Here is a 23,173-nt window from a genome sequence, read left to right as displayed (position 1 = left end):
AACCTGCCGCTCTGCTAAACCTGCTGCTTCTCTGCTAAACCTGCTGCTCTACTAAACTAAACCAGCTGCTGCTCTGCTAAACTTAAACCTCCTCCTGCTCTACTAAACTAAACCTCCTGCTGCTCTACTAAACGAAACCAGCTGCTGCTCTGCTAAACTTAAACCTCCTCCTGCTCTACTAAACTAAACCAGCTGCTGCTCTGCTAAACTAAACCTGCCGCTCTGCTAAACCTGCTGCTTCTCTGCTAAACCTGCTGCTCTACTAAACTAAACCAGCTGCTGCTCTGCTAAACTTAAACCTCCTCCTGCTCTACTAAACTAAACCTCCTGCTGCTCTACTAAACTAAACCAGCTGCTGCTCTGCTAAAGTAAACCTGCCACTCTGCTAAACCTGCTGCTCTACTAAACTAAACCAGCTGCTGCTCTGCTAAAGTAAACCTGCCGCTCTGCTAAACCTGCTGCTCTACTAAACTAAACCAGCTGCTGCTCTGCTAAACTTGCTCCCAAACACAGACAACAAACACAAACTACAACAAATATTCTCAGAACATTTCTGGTGATTTATTTTTATTTTTTGTTGGTTGGTTGGTTTCAGTTGCATGGTCTCATAAGATTCCTTGTTTACATTCCATATTGTAGAAACAATCTGAGCAGACAGGAAGTACTCTGATTACTTTGAAAACTACAAATACACTTCAAACATCGTTCATGTCTGTTTTGGATTTCAGTTTGAGATGGAGATGTTTGTGAGGAAGCGTCTGACTGAGCCTCCCGTCTCTCAGCCTGTTGTTACTCTCACTTATTCCTCTGGTTTCCAGCAGCGACGTCACAAATCTGCGTATCAGTGATGAAACTGCTCCCGCTGGGGTTTTTTTTTAATCCCGGGAGAAACAATACAGCGTTTGTCTCTGGCTCTAATCCCCTCACCTGGATTATGGTGGCACCGAGACAAGCAGAGTTCAGGCGTTCGCAGCAAACAATTCATCTAATCGGCATCATGTGTCTCAGTTATGATGCAATATCGCTCAATATAAACTGTTGTTGTTGTTGTTGTTCAACACCTCCACGTCACAAACATTCCAGAAAACTACATCATTCATGGATTTTTTTTTATAGGAAATGAAAACAGACATCTGGCAGATTCAGGGGAAATATAAAGTGAAAATGTAGTATTTGTCCCGTTCACTTCACTAAAGTACAGATTGTTGTGTAAAATTATAAATATAACTGCAGAGTGGGAAATGTACTCTCAGTGAAAAGTTTCCGTCCTGAATGTGGGTCCCAACAAACAAACTAATGAGGCTCTGAATCAAACTCAGTGTGAAATCAGCTTAGAAACAGCCTGGAACTTGTTCAAGCACCAGACGAAAATCAGCTTGAAAACTAAATCCAGTGTTTCAAACCGGAGTGAAGCAAGAACAAACCGGTTCAAAGAATCTGGAAAATCTGAAAACAAGAAATCTAGAAATACAACGAACCAGAGGAAACAGTCCAAAACCAGTTCAACCCCAGTGTCGGTTAACAGCAGGCGCTCAGGCTCCGTTTCCATGACAACGATTTCTAATGAAAACACTGAACCTTCGTAGCGTTTTGAGGTTTTATTTACAAAACAACTCCATCGTTTTCAGAACGAAAACAAACACATAAAAACGTTTTCACCTGAAACGTCGTAGACCTGAGATTAACGCGGCGCTGAAACGACCCGGAAAACTTTCAAATGACTTTAAATCCAGTTTAAAACCACGACGACAATAGTTTAAACCCGAGAGAAAAACGAGCCAGAAACTAGAGCTACACTCGGTAGAGCGCGGCCTTCGCCAACGCCACATTTGTTTGATGAACCGAGTTAGCATTGCTAGCATGATAGCTCTTAGCTCATATCGATGCTAACTAGCCTGTCAGGTAGCTACGTCGCTGTGTGAAACTCTGAGCAGGGAGCGTCTCCATGGCAACAGACACTGATCTCCTTTGATCTCCATGAGGTGCCTCTCTCATCCACTTTGTATGGGACAGTTTTTCAGTTTTTAGGATTTATTCAGAAACGTTTATCTGTTAACGTCCCAAAATCTAATGATTGATGACGACAAATCATCCCTGAAGATTTCATGTAATTCGGGTTGATAGTTTTTGTGAAAAGTTGGTAAAATACATAGAAACTAATAGATAAATACTCGCAGACAAAGTTTCCTTCCATTAAGATGAAAATGAATCCAAGACGACAAAACCAGATCAAAGTAAAAGATCGACGATGTTCCAGCTCAGGTATTCTTCTAATTCAGGATAAACTGTTGATGTTTTAACTGATGAAGCTTCGTGACGCGGAGTGATGGTGAGGCTCCAGTACCTGAACGATGCCACAGAGTGGGGCTCTGTGTCTGTCATACCTGGAGGGCCTGGTGGTCCTGGAGGGCCTGGAGGTCCTGGTGGTCCTGGTGGTCCTGGAGGTCCTGGAGGGCCTGGAGGTCCTAGTGGTCCTGGAGGTCCTGGAGGTCCTGGGGGTCCTGGAGGGCCTGGAGGTCCTGGTGGTCCTGGAGGGCCTGGAGGTCCTGGAGGTCCTAGAGGGCCTGGTGGTCCTGGAGGTCCTTGTGGTCCTAGAGGTCCTGGTGGTCCTGGAGGGCCTGGAGGTACTGGAGGTCCTGGAGGTCCTGGTGGTCCTGGAGGGCCTGGAGGTCCTGGAGGGCCTGGAGGTACTGGAGGTCCTGGTGGTCCTGGAGGTCCTGGAGGGCCTGGAGGTCCTGGAGTTCCACGGCGGCTGCCTGTTTCCTCTGCGGCACCGTTCGAGTCGACGCTCCGGGCTTCGTCTCTTTAACGTCACTGTTGCACGAAATAGTAAAAGAGAAATCAGGACAAAGCTCAAGTCTAAATGTAGACTAAAGCCAGTCTAAAACCTCAACTCAGAACCAGGACAAATCCAGTTGGAAGAAAACCAGAAATCAGTTCAACACTTGGTTAAACTCAGACAGTAAAACTGAACAAAAGAAATCTGAATCCAGACTAAAACCAGGGGATGAACCGGGTCCAAGTCAAAGCTAAGACCTGCTGTTCCAGGATGAACCTCACGGAAACTCTTTAATAAACGCTGATATTAGGCCAGAATCTAATTCTAAACTGAGGCTAAAAATAGTCGGTTAAAACCAGACTGAAACTGCATCAGAACTCAGGCTAAGATCATCCTGATAACTTGGTCCAAAGGAGAGTAAAACTGGGCTGAACTGAGCCAAAACTATCTTCTAAAGGCAGACTAAACCTGCTGGGACCAGGCTACAAACCAAACTTAACCTGAGGTTAACAAAAGGTGTAAACTGAGGTTCAAACTAATTAAACTCAGACTAACATTAGACCAGAAACTAATTCTAAACTGAGAGTAAAATCAGTGTAAATGCAGCTTAAAACCAGGAAGTTAACCTGCAAGGTTTAACCTGCAGGAAGTTAATCTGCAAGGTTTAACCTGCAGGAAGTTAACCTGCAAGGTTTAACCTGCAAGGTTTAACCTCAGGAAGTTAACCTGCAGCTTTAACCTCAGGAAGTTAACCTGCAGGTTTAACCTCAGGAAGTTAACCTGCAAGGTTTAACCTCAGGAAGTTAACCTGCAGGTTTAACCTGCAGGAGGTTAACCTGCAGGTTTAACCTCAGGAAGTTAACCTGCAGGTTTAACCTGCAGGAAGTTAACCTGCAAGGTTTAACCTCAGGAAGTTAACCTGCAGGTTTAACCTCAGGAAGTTAACCTGCAGGTTTAACCTGCAGGATGTTAACCTGCAAGGTTTAACCTCAGGAAGTTAACCTGCAAGGTTTAACCTCAGGAAGTTAACCTGCAAGGTTTAACCTCAGGAAGTTAACCTGCAGGTTTAACCTCAGGAAGTTAACCTGCAGGTTTAACCTCAGGAAGTTAACCTGCAAGGTTTAACCTCAGGAAGTTAACCTGCAGGTTTAACCTGCAGGAAGTTAACCTGCAAGGTTTAACCTCAGGAAGTTAACCTGCAGGTTTAACCTCAGGAAGTTAACCTGCAGGTTTAACCTCAGGAAGTTAACCTGCAGGTTTAACCTCAGGAAGTTAACCTGCAAGGTTTAACCTCAGGAAGTTAACCTGCAGGTTTAACCTCAGGAAGTTAACCTGCAGGTTTAACCTCAGGAAGTTAACCTGCAGGTTTAACCTGCAGGAAGTTAACCTGCAAGGTTTAACCTCAGGAAGTTAACCTGCAGGTTTAACCTGCAGGATGTTAACCTGCAAGGTTTAACCTCAGGAAGTTAACCTGCAAGGTTTAACCTCAGGAAGTTAACCTGCAACCTCAGGAAGTTAACCTGCAGGTTTAACCTCAGGAAGTTAACCTGCAAGGTTTAACCTCAGGAAGTTAACCTGCAAGGTTTAACCTCAGGAAGTTAACCTGCAGGTTTAACCTGCAGGAAGTTAACCTGCAAGGTTTAACCTCAGGAAGTTAACCTGCAGGTTTAACCTCAGGAAGTTAACCTGCAGGTTTAACCTCAGGAAGTTAACCTGCAAGGTTTAACCTCAGGAAGTTAACCTGCAGGTTTAACCTCAGGAAGTTAACCTGCAGGTTTAACCTCAGGAAGTTAACCTGCAGGTTTAACCTGCAGGAAGTTAACCTGCAGGTTTAACCTGCAGGATGTTAACCTGCAAGGTTTAACCTCAGGAAGTTAACCTGCAGGTTTAACCTCAGGAAGTTAACCTGCAGGTTTAACCTGCAGGATGTTAACCTGCAGGTTTAACCTCAGGAAGTTAACCTGCAGGTTTAACCTCAGGAAGTTAACCTGCAAGGTTTAACCTCAGGAAGTTAACCTGCAAGGTTTAACCTCAGGAAGTTAACCTGCAGGTTTAACCTCAGGAAGTTAACCTGCAGGTTTAACCTCAGGAACCACGGAGGTGAAGAAACAGACTGAATAGTTGAGAATTTTAATTTAGATTGTTTTAAGGTTTTGTTGTCCAGAGTTTAATAATCCGTCTCTGGTTGTGACTCAGCACATTTAGGAACCTAAAACATGCAAAAAGTGTGGAGGAAAGAAATCACATGTCCGGTTGCGACACTTTGACGTCCCGCCGCTGCTCTCGGACATAAAGCGGGTTTCAGGGAGCGAAACGTTGAGCCACCGGGCACAATGGCTCCGTTTGTTGGCCGTGTGACTCCATTGGTCAGGAGGAAGGTTTAGTGAGGCGAGGAGGAAGAGGAGGAAGAGGAGGAGGAGGAGGAGGAGGAGGAGGAGCGGGAGGAGGAGGAGGAGGAGCGGGAGGAGGAGGAGGAGGAGCGGGAGCATTAAAAGGCCGGAGGAGGCGAGGAGGCATGAGGCTTCCAGCCCAGGAGGAACCAGAGTTCTACTGAGTCACTGAGTCCAGGAGGAACCAGAGTTCTACTGAGTCACTGAGTCCAGGAGGAACCAGGGTTCTACTGAGTCACTGAGTCCAGGAGGAACCAGAGTTCTACTGAGTCACTGAGTCCAGGAGGAACCAGGGTTCTACTGAGTCACTGAGTCCAGGAGGAACCAGAGTTCTACTGAGTCACTGAGTCCAGGAGGAACCAGAGTTCTACTGAGTCACTGAGTCCAGGAGGAACCAGGGTTCTACTGAGTCACTGAGTCCAGGAGGAACCAGAGTTCTACTGAGTCACTGAGTCCAGGAGGAACCAGAGTTCTACTGAGTCACTGAGTCCAGGAGGAACCAGGGTTCTACTGAGTCACTGAGTCCAGGAGGAACCAGGGTTCTACTGAGTCACTGAGTCCAGGAGGAACCAGAGTTCTACTGAGTCACTGAGTCCAGGAGGAACCAGAGTTCTACTGAGTCACTGAGTCCAGGAGGAACCATGGTGAGCCGGTGAGTTTCTCTGTCTCTTATTTCTTCTTTCCTCCGGGTTCTCATGAAGAGTTCTCAGTAGAGAGAGATTTATTTTTATGATGAAATTAGAAAATAGTCTCAAAAATGTGGGCAACTCCACAGGTGTTTATTATATGCAGCTTTTATTATGAAAGGCACACACTATTTTCCATAAGTTACACATTTTTTATTAAATTACTGTTACAATAAATGTGTTGAATGATAGATGAATGCCGAACTGAAGTATTTTTAATTTCAGACGGTTTTAAATACTACAGTAGTAATATTGTTGGTTTTATCACACTTTGTCACTGAGATATTTTATTAAATAATCCCTGTGACCTTCCAGACCGACAACCAATAAGAAACCAACCTGGAAAAAGACTCGTCTCAAACTAGAGCCTCAAGGATTTTCCATGATTCTCTAAGTTCTTTTAAACACGACGAGATTCGATCACGTCTCCAGTGTTCAGACATTTTAACTCAAATCTAGAAAACAGAAACTAGAATCAAATCATTCAGGTTAGAATTTAATCCAGTTTTTCCCTAAAAAGACCGACTGAGATTCAAACCAGGAAACCTGAAACAGGTCGGATCAACTCTGGAGGATTTTACAGTTTTACATTTAAGTTTCAAACCAACATGACGACGTCCAGAAACACGGAAACTCCAGATTATCAAAAAACAAAACAAAAAAACCTCAAAATGATGAAAAACTTGTTAAAAGTCTGAGATTCTTTATGATTTTTCTTTGTTTGTTTTATGAATTTGCAGGGATTTGATCCCCAAACCGACCGACTGCCGTTAAAAGCTTTTCTTTTGAAGACGTTTCCTAAACGAGACGCTGGAATCTGAACGATCCTCCCGGTAGAATTCTGCTGGTTTTGGGACGTTTTGATAAATCAAGTCGAGCTTCAGTTTCAGATTAAAGGTGAAACGCCGTTAGAACCGACAAACAAACTGGATCTGAAGCTTTTCCTGGTCTGTTGTCTGAATGATGAACACATGAGGCTCCCAGGTTCAGTTTCCAGTGAATTCTCAAAAACACTTGAACTTGAATATCAGGTTGTTTCCAAACCTCCAGGTTTTCCCTTTCAGGAGGTCTGGACTCCCCAGGTCCTCGTGCCAGGTGGCTCTTTAGCTCCTCTGGAGTGGCTCCAAGGAGCTGCGACTCAATTACACCTGAAGAAACATTTTATATTTTTCTTATATTTATTTACAAGCAAGAGAACTTTTCTAACAGACTCTTAACTCTTCGTTAGAAAAATATTAATTTGTCTTTTTTTTTAAAGCCGAATGTAAAATGGTGAAAACCTCTGAAATGACTAGAAAATACCTAAAAAAGAAAAATGGGAGATTAAAACATTAAAACTGCTTAAAAAGAGATAAAATGGTTAAAAACGTCAACGATTCTCTGCTGAAAGAAAAAAACTCAGATCAGGAACCAAAACAGGTTCAAAGTGGTGAAACGTTCCAACTGAGAGGAAAGTCTCAATGAGAGGCTCGGTTCTCCTCGGTTCTCCTCAGTTCTTCTCGGTTCTTGTGGGTTCTTCTCGGTTCTTCTCAGTTCTTCTCGGTTCTTGTGGGTTCTTCTCGGTTCTTGTGGGTTCTTCTCGGTTCTTCTCAGTTCTTCTCGGTTCTTCTCAGTTCTTCTCGATTCTCCTCGGTTCTTCTCGGTTCTTCTCAGTTCTTCTCGATTCTCCTCGGTTCTTCTCAGTTCTTCTCGGTTCTTCTCAGTTCTTCTCGGTTCTTCTCGGTTCTTCTCAGTTCTTCTCAGTTCTTCTCGGTTCTTCTCGGTTCTTCCTCTGGGGGAAAGTCACCAGAAAGGCTGTGTTGATCATAAAAGGCTCAGAACCTCTGGTCTTTAGGATTTTTCTCCAAAAGGCCTGAGAAGTGAAACAAAACACCAAAACCACCTGAGAACAGGAGAACAGGAGAACAGGAGAACAGGTTCCTCCGGTTCCTGTCTGGACTGGTTCTAACACCCGGCGGTTCAAAGAGTCAAAGTGAGGAAAGTCCTGGACTGAATCCTAAATCTGAAAAGCCTGATTCAATCTGTTGTTGTGGATTAAAGTTTCACAAACTTCCCTCTGATCTGAGCTGCAGCAGATTAACTCCTGCAGCTCAGATCAGCTTCTGGGGGGGGGGGGGGGGGGGGGGGGGGGGGGGGGGGGGGGGGGGGGGGGTGGGGGGGGGGGTGGTGGGGTAGGGGGGGGAACCGTGAACCGGGTGACCTGCCGCCCTCCAGCAGGAACCTCTGGTGTTTCTAACGGAGACGTCTTGCTGTGAGCAGATTCGAGCCACCCGGCCGGAAGCTACAAGAAGATCTTCGAGACGTGTGAGGAGCTGGCAGAGCCGCTTCCTGCCACCGTCACAGGTAAACTAGAGTCTGAGCTCAACACCCCCTGACCCCCCTCACCCTGATCCCCAACACCCTGACCCCCTCACACTGACCCCCCTCACCCTGACCCCCTCACCCTCAGCCTGACCTCCTCACCCTGACCCCCTCACCCTGACCCCCCTCACTCTGACCCCTCACACTGACCCCCCTCACCCTGACCCCCTCACCCTGACCACCCCCACACCCTGACCCCCCTCACTCTGACCCTGACCCCTCACCCTGACCCCTCACACTGACCCCCTCACCCTGACCCTCACCCTGACCCCCCTCACCCTGACCCCCTCACCCTGACCCCCTCACACTGACCCCCTCACCCTGACCCCTCACCATGACCCCCCTCACCCTGACCCCCTCACCCTGACCCCCTCACCCTGGACCCCCCCTCACCCTCACCCTGACCCCCTTCACCCTCACCCTCACCATGACCCCCCTCACCATGGACCCCCCTCACCCTGACCCCTCACCCTGACCCCCTCACCCTGACCCCCTCACACTGACCCCTTCACCCTGACCCCCCTCACCCTGACCCCCCTCACACTGACCCCCTCACCTGACCCCCCTCACCCTGACCCCCTCCACCCTGACCCCCCTCACCCTGACCCCCCCTCACCCTCACCCTGACCCCTTCACCCTCACCCTCACCCGACCCCCACCTGACCCCCTCACCCTGACCCCCCTCACCCTGACCCCTCACCCTGACCTCCTCACCCTGACCCCCTTACCCTGACCCCCCTCACCCTGACCCCCTCACGCTGACCCCACTCACCCTGACCCCCTCACCCTGACCCCCTCACCCTAATCCCCTCACCCTGACCCCCCTCACCCTGACCCCCTCACCCTCACCCTGACCCCCTCACCCTGACCCCCCTCACCCTGACCCCCCTCACCCTGACCTCCTCACCCTGACCCCCCTTACCCTGACCCCCCTCACCCTGACCCCCTCACCCTGACCCCCCTCACCCTGACCCCCTCACCCTGACCCCATGCTGCTGCCGCCCTGCAGGCGGAATCCCCCCCTTCCTAAAGGGCAGCCTCCTCCGCCTGGGCCCGGGACTCTTCGAGGTGGGAGATGAACCCCTTCTACCACCTCTTCGACGGCCAGGCGCTCATGCACAAGTTCGACTTCAAGAACGGCCAAGTCACCTACTTCAGGAAGTGAGAGGTCCAGAGTGTCATGAAGTGAATTCGTTTCTATTTTAAACGTGTTAGAATCAGAAGGAGTAAAATAAAATAAAATAAAATTAAATTAAATTAAATTAAATTAAATTAAATTAAATTAAACCAGAACCCAACTCTTTATATATATATTTGGTAATTGTTTGATTTCTCCATTTATTGGTTCCATAGTTTGACGCCCCCTGCTGTGATCCCCAGCCAAAGCTTTTCAAGATGCTTTATGAGACTTTGAGTTTTTAACTGAAATTTTCTCCTGAAGTTGAAACTTCTTCTCTTTCCTGAAACAGTTTCTGAATGTTACCCGGTAGCAGGTCGTCTGTTTTTTTCTATTTATTATTTGAATGGAATGGAAGTTTTTCACCAAACCTCCGTCTCCGTGGAAACACCTGTGGTGTCCTGGTCGCCGCGTTGTCGTAGTAACGAGCTGTTGTGCACGCGCTCAGTAGACCGCTGCTCTGCCGTTTCCGTGTAAAAATGCTGAAGCGTGTGAACGGAGCCCCGGTGACCTCTGACCCCCCCCCCCCCCCCCCCCCCCCCCCCCCCTCCAGGTTTGTGCGGACCGACGCGTACGTGCGAGCCATCACGGAGAAGCGTGTGGTCATCACCGAGTTCGGGACCTTCGCGTATCCCGACCCCTGCAAGAACATCTTCTCCAGGTCGGCCTTGGCCTCCGGGTCCAAACCTTCCTCCTCCGCAGGCTTTCAGAGCAACAATCCAAGTGGATGCGGGTTCGATTCCTCACGTCTGCCCTGCGTTCCACCGCGTCCGCAGGTTCTTCTCCTACTTCAAAGGCGTGGAGGTGACGGATAACTGCCTGGTGAACGTGTACCCGGTGGGAGAGGATTAACTACGCCTGCACCGAGACCAACTACATCACTAAAGTCAACACCGACACTCTGGAGACGCTGAAGAAGGTACAGACACAATCTGAGAAGGCCAGGGTCAGGGTTACAGGAACCTTCCCGTCCCCTGCAGGTCGACTTGTGCAACTACGTGAACATTAACGGCGTCACGGCTCACCCGCACATCGAGAAGGACGGGACCGTGTACAACATCGGGAACTGCATGGGCAAAGGAGCGTCGCTGGCCTACAACATCATCATGACCCCGCCCACGCAGAAAGGTGAGGACACAACCTCACCTTCCCGGCTTCTTCTGACCAAATTTCTCATCAAAAGTGTAGTTTTCACTGTAAACACACACACACACACACACACACACACACACACCACACACACACACACACACACACACACACACACACACACACACACACACACACACACACACACACACACACACAGACGGTCTACTGGACAGACCACCAAGTTGGATTGTTATTACGGAGACTGTCAAAATAAAAGTACCAAGTTGGATTGTTATTACGGAGACTGTCAAAATAAAAGTACCAAGTTGGATTGTTATTACGGAGACTGTCAAAATAAAAGTACCAAGTTGGATTGTTATCACGGAGACTGTCAAAATAAAAGTACCAAGTTGGATTGTTATCACGGAGACTGTCAAAATAAAAGTACCAAGTTGGATCGTTATTACGGAGACTGTCAAAATAAAAGTACCAAGTTGGATTGTTATCACGGAGACTGTCAAAATAAAACCACCAAGTTGGATTGTTATTACGGAGACTGTCAAAATAAAAGTACCAAGTTGGATTGTTATCACGGAGACTGTCAAAATAAAACCACCAAGTTGGATTGTTTTTACGGAGACTGTCAAAATAAAACCACCAAGTTGGATTGTTTTTACGGAGACTGTCAAAATAAAACCACCAAGTTGGATTGTTTTTACGGAGACTGTCAAAATAAAAGTACCAAGTTGGATTGTTATTACGGAGACTGTCAAAATAAAAGTACCAAGTTGGATTGTTATCACGGAGACTGTCAAAATAAAAGTACCAAGTTGGATTGTTATCACGGAGACTGTCAAAATAAAAGTACCAAGTTGGATTGTTATCACGGAGACTGTCAAAATAAAAGTACCAAGTTGGATTGTTATCACGGAGACTGTCAAAATAAAAGTACCAAGTTGGATTGTTATTACAGAGACTGTCAAAATAAAAGTACCAAGTTGGATTGTTATCACTGAGACTGTCAAAATAAAAGTACCAAGTTGGATTGTTATTACGGAGACTGTCAAAATAAAAGTACCAAGTTGGATTGTTATCATGGAGACTGTCAAAATAAAAGTACCAAGTTGGATTGTTATCACGGAGACTGTCAAAATAAAAGTACCAAGTTGGATTGTTATTACGGAGACTGTCAAAATAAAAGTACCAAGTTGGATTGTTATCACGGAGACTGTCAAAATAAAAGTACCAAGTTGGATTGTTATTACGGAGACTGTCAAAATAAAAGTACCAAGTTGGATTGTTATCACGGAGACTGTCAAAATAAAAGTACCAAGTTGGATTGTTATCACGGAGACTGTCAAAATAAAAGTACCAAGTTGGATTGTTATTACGGAGACTGTCAAAATAAAAGTACCAAGTTGGATTGTTATCACGGAGACTGTCAAAATAAAAGTACCAAGTTGGATTGTTATTACAGAGACTGTCAAAATAAAAGTACCAAGTTGGATTGTTATCACTGAGACTGTCAAAATAAAAGTACCAAGTTGGATTGTTATCACGGAGACTGTCAAAATAAAAGTACCAAGTTGGATTGTTATTACAGAGACTGTCAAAATAAAAGTACCAAGTTGGATTGTTATCACGGAGACTGTCAAAATAAAACCACCAAGTTGGATTGTTTTTACGGAGACTGTCAAAATAAAACCACCAAGTTGGATTGTTTTTACGGAGACTGTCAAAATAAAAGTACCAAGTTGGATTGTTATCACGGAGACTGTCAAAATAAAACCACCAAGTTGGATTGTTTTTACGGAGACTGTCAAAATAAAACCACCAAGTTGGATTGTTTTTACGGAGACTGTCAAAATAAAACCACCAAGTTGGATTGTTTTTACGGAGACTGTCAAAATAAAAGTACCAAGTTGGATTGTTATTACGGAGACTGTCAAAATAAAAGTACCAAGTTGGATTGTTATCACGGAGACTGTCAAAATAAAAGTACCAAGTTGGATTGTTATCACGGAGACTGTCAAAATAAAAGTACCAAGTTGGATTGTTATTACGGAGACTGTCAAAATAAAAGTACCAAGTTGGATTGTTATCACGGAGACTGTCAAAATAAAAGTACCAAGTTGGATTGTTATCACTGAGACTGTCAAAATAAAAGTACCAAGTTGGATTGTTATTACGGAGACTGTCAAAATAAAAGTACCAAGTTGGATTGTTATCATGGAGACTGTCAAAATAAAAGTACCAAGTTGGATTGTTATCACGGAGACTGTCAAAATAAAAGTACCAAGTTGGATTGTTATTACGGAGACTGTCAAAATAAAAGTACCAAGTTGGATTGTTATCACGGAGACTGTCAAAATAAAAGTACCAAGTTGGATTGTTATCACGGAGACTGTCAAAATAAAAGTACCAAGTTGGATTGTTATCACGGAGACTGTCAAAATAAAAGTACCAAGTTGGATTGTTATCACGGAGACTGTCAAAATAAAAGTACCAAGTTGGATTGTTATTACAGAGACTGTCAAAATAAAAGTACCAAGTTGGATTGTTATCACTGAGACTGTCAAAATAAAAGTACCAAGTTGGATTGTTATTACAGAGACTGTCAAAATAAAAGTACCAAGTTGGATTGTTATTACGGTGACTGTCAAAATTAAATGTGCAGATCAGCAGGTGATCCATCACCGTCTCTTTGCTCCTCAGATAAGTCGGACCCGGTGGAGAAGTCCAAGGTGGTGGTGCAATTCCCCAGCGCCGAGCGCTTCAAGCCCTCCTACGTCCACAGGTGGGGGCGGTTCCTCTTGTCTCCTCGCTTTACCTACGCAGTTTCTTCAATCGCTCTCTCTCTCTCTCTCTCTCTCTCTCTCTCTCTCTCTCTCTCTCTCTCTCTCTCTCTCTCTCTCTCTCTCTCTCTCTCTCTCTCTCTCTCTCTCTCTCTCTCTCTCTCTCTCTCTCGCTCTCTCTCTCGCTCTCTCTCTCTCTCTCAGCTTCGGCATGTCGGAGAACTACTTCGTCTTCGTGGAGACGCCGGTGAAAATCAACCTGCTGAAGTTCCTGAGCGCCTGGAGCATCCGAGGCTCCAACTACATGGACTGCTTCGAGTCCAACGAGAGCCAAGGAGTAAGACCTGGAGTACCAGGGCTGGGGTTAGACCTCATATACACCTAGAACCAGGACCAGGGCCGGGGTTAGACCTCATACGTATGTACCAGGGGTCCGGGTAACTGGACCCTGGTACTCAGGAACCTGAACCCTGAGTTTGTGTTCTGGTCTAGATCACTGTTTCCAGAGTCTGAGGTGTTTATAGTGTTAAACCGGTTTTCAGGACAGGTTAAGTTTTTCGGCCTGGATTGACACTGATTACTGCAGTTTTCTGAACTGGATTTGTTGTGTTTAATAAGTTTTGTTGAGTTTTTTCCCCGGATCTTTTTATCTGGATTTGCTGTAACGTGTTTCAGGGCAGTAAACTGGTTCCTGGTTTCAATCAGGTCCTCAGACAGGTGGAAGCAGAAGCCACATGGTGAAGGTGAAGAAGAGAATAAGGAGGATGGAGGTTTATTATCACGTTCTCTGGAAACTTAATACTTTAGATACACATTTGGCCTCGTTCTGTGTCCTTCTAAAGTACTTTTGAGTCAAGTTGTGTTTATTTTGTGTCTTTTTCCATCAATCGGAGTCTTTTTTTGTCTCTTTCAGTTAACCTGAATGGACACATCAGTTTTTTATTTCTTTCTGCAGACCTGAAGCTGTCAGTGGTTTATTTGTTATTTCAGCTCTTCTCCTCCTTCAGATCTCCTTTTTCTCTTCCAGACGTTGTTCCACATCGCCAGGAAGAACCCGGGAGAGTACATCGACGTGAAGTTTAAAGGCGCCGCCATCGGCATGTTCCACCACATCAACACCTACGAGGACGACGGCTTCATCGTGTTCGACCTCTGCTCCTGGAAGGGGTAACCGCGAGTCTGACAGGTGACGGCCACACGGGGGCGCCGCCACTCAATCCGCTCTCTCTCTCTCTCTCTCTCTCTCTCTCTCTCTCTCTCTCTCTCTCAGCTTCGAGTTCGTCTACAACTACTTGTGGCTCGCCAACCTGAGGACCAACTGGGAGGAGGTGAAGAAGGCGGCCATGATGGCGCCGCAGCCGGAGGTGCGTCGCTACGTGATTCCACTGGACGTCCACAAGGTGAGCCCCCCCCACCCTCCACCCCCCATCATCCGCCCCCACCCCCCTCAGACACTCTACTGCTGGATTCTTCCCATCATGCTTTGCTCCGTCTGCAGGAGGAGCAGGGGAAGAACCTTGTGAGTCTCCCGTACACTACCGCCACCGCCACCATGCACGCCGACGGGACGGTGTGGCTGGAGCCCGAGGTGCTGTTCTCTGGACCGCGACAGGGTAACGACCAGGGCACCAACTAACACTCTGAACCAACCCGCTCACTGCACCAACTAACACTCTGAACCAACCAGCTCACTGCACCAACTAACACTGAACCAACCAGCTCACTGCACCAACTAACACACTGAACCAACCAGCTCACTGCACCAACTAACACTCTGAACCAACCAGCTCACTGCACCAACTAACACTGAACCAACCAGCTCACTGCACCAACTAACACACTGAACCAACCAGCTCACTGCACCAACTAACACTCTGAACCAACCAGCTCACTGCACCAACTAACACTGAACCAACCAGCTCACTGCACCAACTAACACACTGAACCAACCAGCTCACTGCACCAACTGACACTGAACCAACCCGCTCACTGCACCAACTAACACTCTGAACCAACCAGCTCACTGCACCAACTAACACTCTGAACCAACCAGCTCACTGCACCAACTAACACTCTGAACCAACCCGCTCACTGCACCAACTAACACACTGAACCAACCAGCTCACTGCACCAACTGACACTGAACCAACCCGCTCACTGCACCAACTAACACTCTGAACCAACCAGCTCACTGCACCAACTAACACTGAACCAACCAGCTCACTGCACCAACTAACACTGAACCAACCAGCTCACTGCACCAACTAACACTCTGAACCAACCATACCAATGTGATGACGACGATGATGACGATGATGATGATGTCATTGCAGCCTTTGAGTTCCCTCAGATCAACTACCACAAGTGTGGAGGGAAAAACTACACATACGCGTACGGCCTCGGACTGAACCACTTCATCCCCGACAGGGTGAGTGTGTGTGTGTGTGTGTGTGTGTGTGTGTGTGTGTGTGTGTGTGTGTGTGTGTGTGTGTGTGTGTGTGTGTGTGTGTGAGGCTGACTCCCGCTCTGGTTCCAGATCTGCAAGCTGAACGTGCGGACCAAGGAGACCTGGGTGTGGCAGGAGCCGGACTCGTACCCGTCGGAGCCGCTCTTCGTCCAGAACCCGGACAGCGTGGACGAAGATGACGGTGAGTCCCGGTTCCGGTTCTCCCGGCGAGCCTCGGCCTCCGCGGGCGACTCGTGACGGTGGAGTGATGCTGGTCTGCTCCTCCCCGCAGGAATACTGCTCACCATCATCGCGGCGCCGGGATCCCAGAGACCCGGGTACCTCCTGATCCTCAACGCCAAAGACCTGTCGGAGATCGCCCGGGCCGAGGTGGAGTGCAGCATCCCCGTCACCTTCCACGGGATGTACAAACCCTGAAGACGCTCGCCGCCGGCCTGCAGACGCCAGAGCGCCTGGAGGCAGCAACGGAGCCAAACGTGATGGACGGAATAAAAAAACAACGTGATTCGGATCTCCTGGTGTCGGACCGACTCCTCAGCATCTCAATAAACAAATACTGAACGTGGGGTTGGTCTCCTCCTGTTTCCATGGCAACCAAGCAAAAACACAGGAAACACATAGATCACATTATTTTTGTTCAGTTTGACATTAAAGTTTAAACGGAGATAAAAAGATAAAATCTTACTGAAGAAAAGTAAAACAAATTCCACAATTTGACAATTTATTCATTTCAATGTTTTTAAAGGTTTTAATTAATATTGAGTCACAAATAAAATGCATTTTATTGATAGAATTGACTTAATAAAATTCTAACTTCGTGTCTATTTTTACCTTTTTTTTTTACTAAGAAGCAAAAATGTAAAAAAAAATGATCAAAAACAACAAAATCCTCAAAACAGTTTGAGCTTTTTAATTAAAAAAAGTTTAGTTTTTTTTTAATTATTCTCAATATTTATACTCGAACTATTTACTTCATAAAAAATCTCGACATTTTTCCTTAAATTTTTTACTTCAATTACAAAATGCGACAATAATAATAATATATAATAACTTTGTTCCTCACTCACGACACTTCCTATTTTAATAGTGGTGTTCAGTTAAAAACATTATATTATACATTATATAAAAAATACTTTATTTGGAAGAAATTTGATTTCATCCGAGAAACTTCAACCAATTAAAAAAAAATAGTTTTAGCACATTAAAACTGTTTGATCTTCTGATTTTATTCATATTCATTAGATTTTCCTGAACGTCTCAGAGTCCTAAAGTAACTAAGTAAGTTGAGTTCCTGTGACGTGTGGTTCAACGTTCCATTGCAGGTCGTTGATAAAAGTTAATAAAAAGCGACACACGTTTGAGTTTCGAGAAAAGGTGAAACCTGTGAGCTTTAATAGAACATAAACAGATTTAATCTTGGAGTGGGAATGTTTCCTTCCACCGTCTTCCTTCAGCCTCGGGTGTTTGCAGACATTTGATTTAATCCCAAACTGAAGCTCATTACTGCTGCTGACCTTCAGAAGTTCATTAAATCTGAACGTGAAGCTGATTAACTGTTAATCTGGAGACGTGTCGCAATCCCACTCTTTGTTTTCGGACCTTGTGAAAACCTCGTTTCCCTGCACTTCGTTGTTTCTCTCAGTTTTCTCATGAATTAAATGTTAATCTGGAATTTTCTCCAGAGCTGAAATGAAAAGAATGTTTCCGTTTAACATTCCGACCCCGTTTAAACACGACGTTTCAGGTAAAAACACATCGAAGAAAAGTTTCACGTTTACATAACAATGTCTTGGAAAAAGTCGGTTTCCACGGCAACGGCAGAAAGCATGTAGTTAGCGCGTTGGGCCACCAGTGGGTGCCGTTGTGCCGTGTTTTGTTTTTTTTCACTTGAACGAGACTCGTCTCCACTTCCCGGCAGGAAAAGCTAAATCCCTGCTGTCCGTCTGGGAACGTTCTGGAGAAATTAACGTGGCGACACGCGACGCAGCAAATAACCAAATAATGTGTAAAAGCGTAATCTCTGCACGGTGTCGCTTTAAATCAGCTTAAAGTTCATCCCTGCACAACGACCAGCGGATTCTCCACGTGGTAATTAGAACAATTAGTGACTTTACTTCACACTAGATTCACTTTCTCCTCCCGGCGTGAAAACAACAAACTTTACCACAAAACAACTACTTTACTTTTATTTTGAAGTAAAACTAGACCTTGAATTGATGCCGTCGTCACTTTGTGAAGATGTTTTGTTTGGGACATTTCTTTGTTTGCAAGACTTTTCATCATTCAGCTGCAATCATCTTCCTCCTCAGCCGCTCAAACAAAAACTCACTTTTCACATTTTCCTGCTTTTATTTCTTTTTTTTTGTTTGTACACGAGGCGTTTCGTCCTCTAAGGGAAAGAAAATGAAGGGATGAACGGAGGTTACAGGCGAGATTCATGTTCAGAAGAAACTGAAAAACAAAGGAGAAGAGAATCGGGTGAAATCCCAGCAGGAGGCCCGGAGAAGGTCAAAGGTCAAAGGTCAAAGGTCGAACTCCATCGTCACAGTTTAGACTTCAAGTTTAATCTACTTTGGTTCTACTCATTTACACCGTTTAGATTCTGTCCCAAGATTGGGATTAATTCTCACTTTTCTTGCTTAAATATGATTTTATTTGGATAAAATCGTACTATTATTAAGTCGTACATTCTTTTTAAATATTTTGATTTTATGCTCGATAATGTGAAATTCAAATCAGAAAGTTTATTTTCATTTGTAAATTTTTTTATCCTTTCAATTATTTTTTTCTTTCATCTTAATGAATGGTCACTCAATAAAATAAAAACATTTTCAGACAAAATATTTCTGTTTTTTTTAAACATTATTTTGGATTTCCTCTGAAATTAATTATACTTTTCTCTACTAGACAAATTATTTTCACAATTTCAGTTTTCTCATAAATGATCAATAATAATCTGATAATCTGAACGATCGGAGTTTAAACTGAGCGAAACGATCGACCTTCTCCAAACTGTGAAAACTAAACTTTCTTTATCTCTGAACAAACGTCTGATCCTCCACAAATTAAAATCTAATAAAAGAAATCCACACAAATAAAAAGGGAGTGAAGCTTCTTGAGAAAAGAGGATTGAAGTGTTGATAGTGCAAGGTTACACGGTACATATATTAATATACTGTTTTTAGACAGTGTCCTTTAAGTAAAGTGCAAATCTCCACGTGTGTGTGTGTGTGTGTGTGTGTGTGTGTGTGTGTGTGTGTGTGTGTGGCCCAGTCTTGCTTCAGCTTCAGAATATCAGACTTTACACACCGGGGGGGGGGGGGGGGGGGGTCCCTGACCTTTGGCCTTTTGATGGTTTCAGGTTGGTGTCCATCGTTGGATCAAGTCATTACTCTGACTTCCTTTATTCACCGATATGCTGATGACACTCCGCTGTACATATTTACAGAAAAGCCAAATTTTTTCTCATTTTGGATTTTACTTCAGATTTCGTTTCCAAGTGATCAAATAGATCCAGTAAGAGTCGGGTAATTCTCCTCCCAGGGGCGTGTCAGTGGTCTTCAATGTTTTAAGCAAAACGTTTGACATTTCTGAACTTTATCAGCAAAACCGATTTTCTTTTCTTTCATAAAGAAAAATGGTAAAATTCAGTCTTTTCTTTTCAACCGGAGTTCCTCAGGGATCCGTTCGTGGCCCATTAATGTTGTTGCTTTCCTTTCATACTGGGAATAATGCAGATTATTTACACCCTGAACTCGTCTGTTACGTCACTTGATGGTATTCGTCAATGAAAAAAGAACATTTTGGTGAGTTTTTCGAAACTTTTTCCCCCCAAAGGTTCTCTATGAACTGCCCACATGGAGCAGAACAAATCATTTTAATTAGATAATAATAATAATAAAGTTGAACTTAAGATTTAAAACTCTGAAGCAGAAAGACTTTTCTTGGATATTTTCATAATTGCAGTGAAGACAGACGGAGTTCTACACGGTCCACTTCTGGGCTTTTTATAGTTTTGTAATTACCTTTTCTTTTTCCCCAGTTTGAATTCTATTGTTTGGTTTCTTTACTTCGTCCCTCTGCGTTGACCGGGTTTGGTTCAGTTGGTGTTTCTAGTAAACCTTCAGTCTGAGGGGAACCAAGGCAACGTGCTGCTCAGTGAACAAACACTTTGGATTGATTTTGCAGCTTCTATTCGCCCCCCCCGGTGTGTAAACCTTCAGAAACACGTTCAGCTACAGTTGTTGGGCCACGTTTCCTCCTCAGACCCTGAAGAGTGCAGCTCCGTCGCTTCACAGACCCGGAACAGCTGAAACGATCCTTTTCTGCAGAGGGAAGAGGTCCAGATGCAACAAACAGCCGGAGAGAGCGGCAGGTGAGGAAAACCTCAGATCAACGCCTGGCAGCCCGATGGGCCGGGAGTGAAGCTCCACTGAGGCCGGCTCAGGAGGAACCCACACCCACGAGTCCCGCTGAAGGTAAGGTGCCGGCGGGGCTGACGGAGCTGGGCGGGGCCGACGGAGCTGACGGAGCTGGGCGGGGCCGACGGGGCAGAGCAGCAAGTCGCTGCAGTGACTTCACAGCAGTGTCTCTTCAGTTTCTGCTTCCTGTCGCTCTGCAGGAGGACGTGGAGGTGGTGGAGGGGTCGACGGGGGTCAGTTGGTCTCGTAGGTGGAGAGCAGGGCAGCGTCCACAGGCTCCATGCAGGAGGGGCAGGTGAAGGACCTCATCAGCCAGTCGTCTATACAGTCCATGTGATAGATGTGCATACAGGGCAGGAACCGGATCGGGTCTCCGTAAACAAAGTCGAGCATACAGATCACACACCTGCAGTGAGACACACACACACACACACACACCTCATCAGGTACGAGCAGCAGAGTAAAACACCACCAGTCTCATTTGAACTATTACAATCTGTATCAGCAGGTTTAGTAAAACCTGAAGGTCTTTAAACAAGCTACACGATGAAACAACCCAGACAAACAGTGTCAGACTCGGTCCGAGACGAGCGTCATGCGAGGATAGAATAGAGTCATTGTACAAGAACAACAAAATCAGAAGACAACTCTCATGGTACGTAGAACAACACTTACTCTCGGATCTTCTTCTCCGATCCGTCCGGCCCGCCGTCGTACACGCCGCGGGGGAGGTGCTGGATCAGCCCGATGCGCTGAGCGATGCGGATCTGCTCCTCCTCCGTCAGCTGTGTGGCCAGTCGGGCCTGGCTGGGCGTCGGGTGGTACAGGGGCATGTGTGCCTGCTCCTGCACACACACACACACACACACACACACACACACACACACACACACACACACACACACACACACACACACACACACACACACACACACACACACACACACACACACACACACACACACACACACACACACACACACACACACACACACACACACACACACACACACACACACACAGTGATTTTACAGATTACAATTGTACCTTCAAGACAATATAACTCATTGTATGATAAAAAACTGGCATTTCAATTGAAGCTGTACACTTCTAGTCTTTATTTTAGGTGTTAGTACTTAAAGCCGATACTGAAGCTGTTGTTTATCAGCAGGTGAAGCTAAAAGCAGCGGCGTCAGTAATAAATAACAAATACTGATATAAATGTTCAAGTACTCTAGTTGGCTACATAGTAAAGAATTTAAATGGTGTAAATTCTTCCTACTTTAATAACTAGAGCTACACTCGGTAGAGCACAGACCGTCGCCAACGTCATATGTATTTGTGGAACGGAGTTAGCATGGCAAGCACAATAGCCGTTAGCTCATATCAATGCTAACTAGCCTGTCAGGTAAGCTACATCACTGTGGAACCCTGAGCAGGGAGCGTCTCCATGGCAACAGACGCTGATCTCCTTTGATTGCCTCTCTCATCCACTTTGTGTGGGACATTTTTTCACAGTTTTGGGGATTTAAACGGTTAAACGTTAACGTCCCAATCTAATGGATTGATCCTGATGATGACAAATAATCCCTGAAGTTTAATGGAAATCTGGTTAAAGGTTTTTGCAAAATGTTGTAAAATACATAAGTACATACCAATAAATAAGGAAATAAATACACGTAGACGAAGATACACGTTGGAGAAGGTAACAGACACTCTCCACAGTACCTGAGCAGGGTATTTGGACACTTGCCATTGTATTACTTTCTACTATAAATGTGTAACTTCAGACATACATAAGGGTAATTTGCACTAATTACAAATCCAATTACTGTAACAAATTAATATTTAGGTTTTTCCCACCATACTATGCACAAAGGTTAAAAGTAATGAATTACTAACACACTAATGTAACTAAGTACTACACTTGGGTACTTGTACACTTATTGAGCGTCACTGCAAGTATGTCGAAGTGTTGTGGAGTAAAAGTATTCTCTCCTCCTCAGACTACAGGGGATTTGTTTTTCTTTCTTTTGTGGGGGGGACCTGACCTGGTAGGGAGGGGGGGGCTCCTGGTCCGGGTCTGTGGAGAAGCTGGCCCGGTCCGACTGGGACTCGTGGAGCAGAGAGATGTCGTCCGAGGTTGGAGACTTGAGACAGTTCCCCATGACTCCGAGCTCCTGTCTGGGGAAGCGTTACTGGAACTCACCGGGGGGCAGAATGGACATGACCCTGAGGATCCCCGGAGCTCCTCACACCCCTGGTTCCTCCTGGTTCCTCCTGGTTCCTCCTCAATTCGTCACAACAACAAAGAACTCCTGCTAACAGCTGAGCTAAACACGGCTAACTTCCGGTCGCAGTTCCGCACTCTGTCCGTGGTTTCCGCCTCAGCAGCGTCTCTCTCCGTCTCTCCGAGTCCTCTCGCACTTTACTGGGGGACACATGACCGCATTCTGTCCTCAAAACTCCGGTTTAACTCGGTTAAAGTCCTCGTTGCTCCGCTTTCGCTGCTTCTTCCTCTCGAGGACGAGTGTGGACGTGACGTCACACGCACTCAGCGGGCTGATTGGGCAGTGGACATGACGTCATCACGCAGGAGGCTTGACATTAGGCCTTGTTATTATGAATAATAACGAGGTTTGCATTTCCAGAAGAAAATGCAAGTCGGAATGCGACAGACTGAATGAAGCTGATCTCCTTAAAATACAAATCAGGAGGACTACTACCCATCCAAAACATTTTAGCAAATTCTTAAGTGGAAATATTTGTTAATAAAAGGTGAAATAAATCTAAACTGCAGCAGAAAACTATTAAAATGAAAAGCAGCTATTTTTCCCCCCTGTATTTAAAGCTCTGGTGACATCTAGCGGTGAAGTTGCAGATTGCAGTCAGTTTAGTAAATCAGCTCCACAGGACGTGAAGTCACCAAGTGGTTTCTGAAGTGCGAGTCGTGGCCTCTTGAGGGGGCCAGAAGAGAACGGACACAGGACAAATCTGGAGGTCAG

General features: G+C 45.6%; 2 protein-coding genes across 5 annotated transcripts; one reads left to right on the top strand and one right to left on the bottom strand.

Annotated features, from left to right (window-relative positions):
- Positions 1–5,296: 5,296 nt before the first annotated feature.
- rpe65a (retinoid isomerohydrolase RPE65 a) lies at positions 5,297–16,313 on the top strand. The gene is given in 15 exon segments (XM_080465542.1): positions 5,297–5,821; positions 8,115–8,198; positions 9,226–9,377; positions 9,947–10,054; positions 10,170–10,242; positions 10,244–10,312; positions 10,374–10,521; positions 13,201–13,282; positions 13,485–13,617; positions 14,308–14,447; positions 14,551–14,680; positions 14,779–14,893; positions 15,614–15,708; positions 15,817–15,928; positions 16,019–16,313. Coding segments are annotated over 13 exon segments (1,437 nt in total). The 5' UTR covers positions 5,297–5,821; positions 8,115–8,198; positions 9,226–9,291; the 3' UTR covers positions 16,165–16,313.
- Positions 16,314–18,115: 1,802 nt separating this feature from the next.
- Positions 18,116–22,731, bottom strand: LOC308116197 (RING finger protein 11-like). Of its 4 annotated transcripts, XR_013935757.1 has the most exons (5): positions 22,220–22,731; positions 20,844–21,013; positions 19,965–20,574; positions 19,773–19,875; positions 18,116–18,198 (listed from the first exon to the last, which is right to left on the bottom strand). XR_013935757.1 is itself a non-coding variant. In XM_080474231.1 (3 exons), the coding sequence occupies exons 1-3, from the start codon at positions 22,334–22,336 to the stop codon at positions 20,403–20,405; spliced, it is 459 nt and encodes a 152-aa protein (XP_080330357.1). In that variant the 5' UTR covers positions 22,337–22,731; the 3' UTR covers positions 18,116–20,402. The 4 variants fall into 4 exon arrangements, 1 of the variants encoding a protein (XP_080330357.1); XR_013935756.1 differs by having other exon boundaries at positions 19,773–20,574; XR_013935758.1 differs by lacking the exon at positions 19,773–19,875 and having other exon boundaries at positions 22,220–22,729.
- Between the last annotated feature and the right edge of the window lie 442 nt (positions 22,732–23,173).

Source organism: Lipophrys pholis (genome assembly GCF_963383615.2).
Source record: "Lipophrys pholis genome assembly, chromosome: 1".
Lineage (NCBI taxonomy): Eukaryota > Metazoa > Chordata > Actinopteri > Blenniiformes > Blenniidae > Lipophrys > Lipophrys pholis.
The sequence above is the reverse complement of the archived record's forward strand: the minus strand, read 5'-3'. Positions and strand labels throughout refer to the sequence as shown.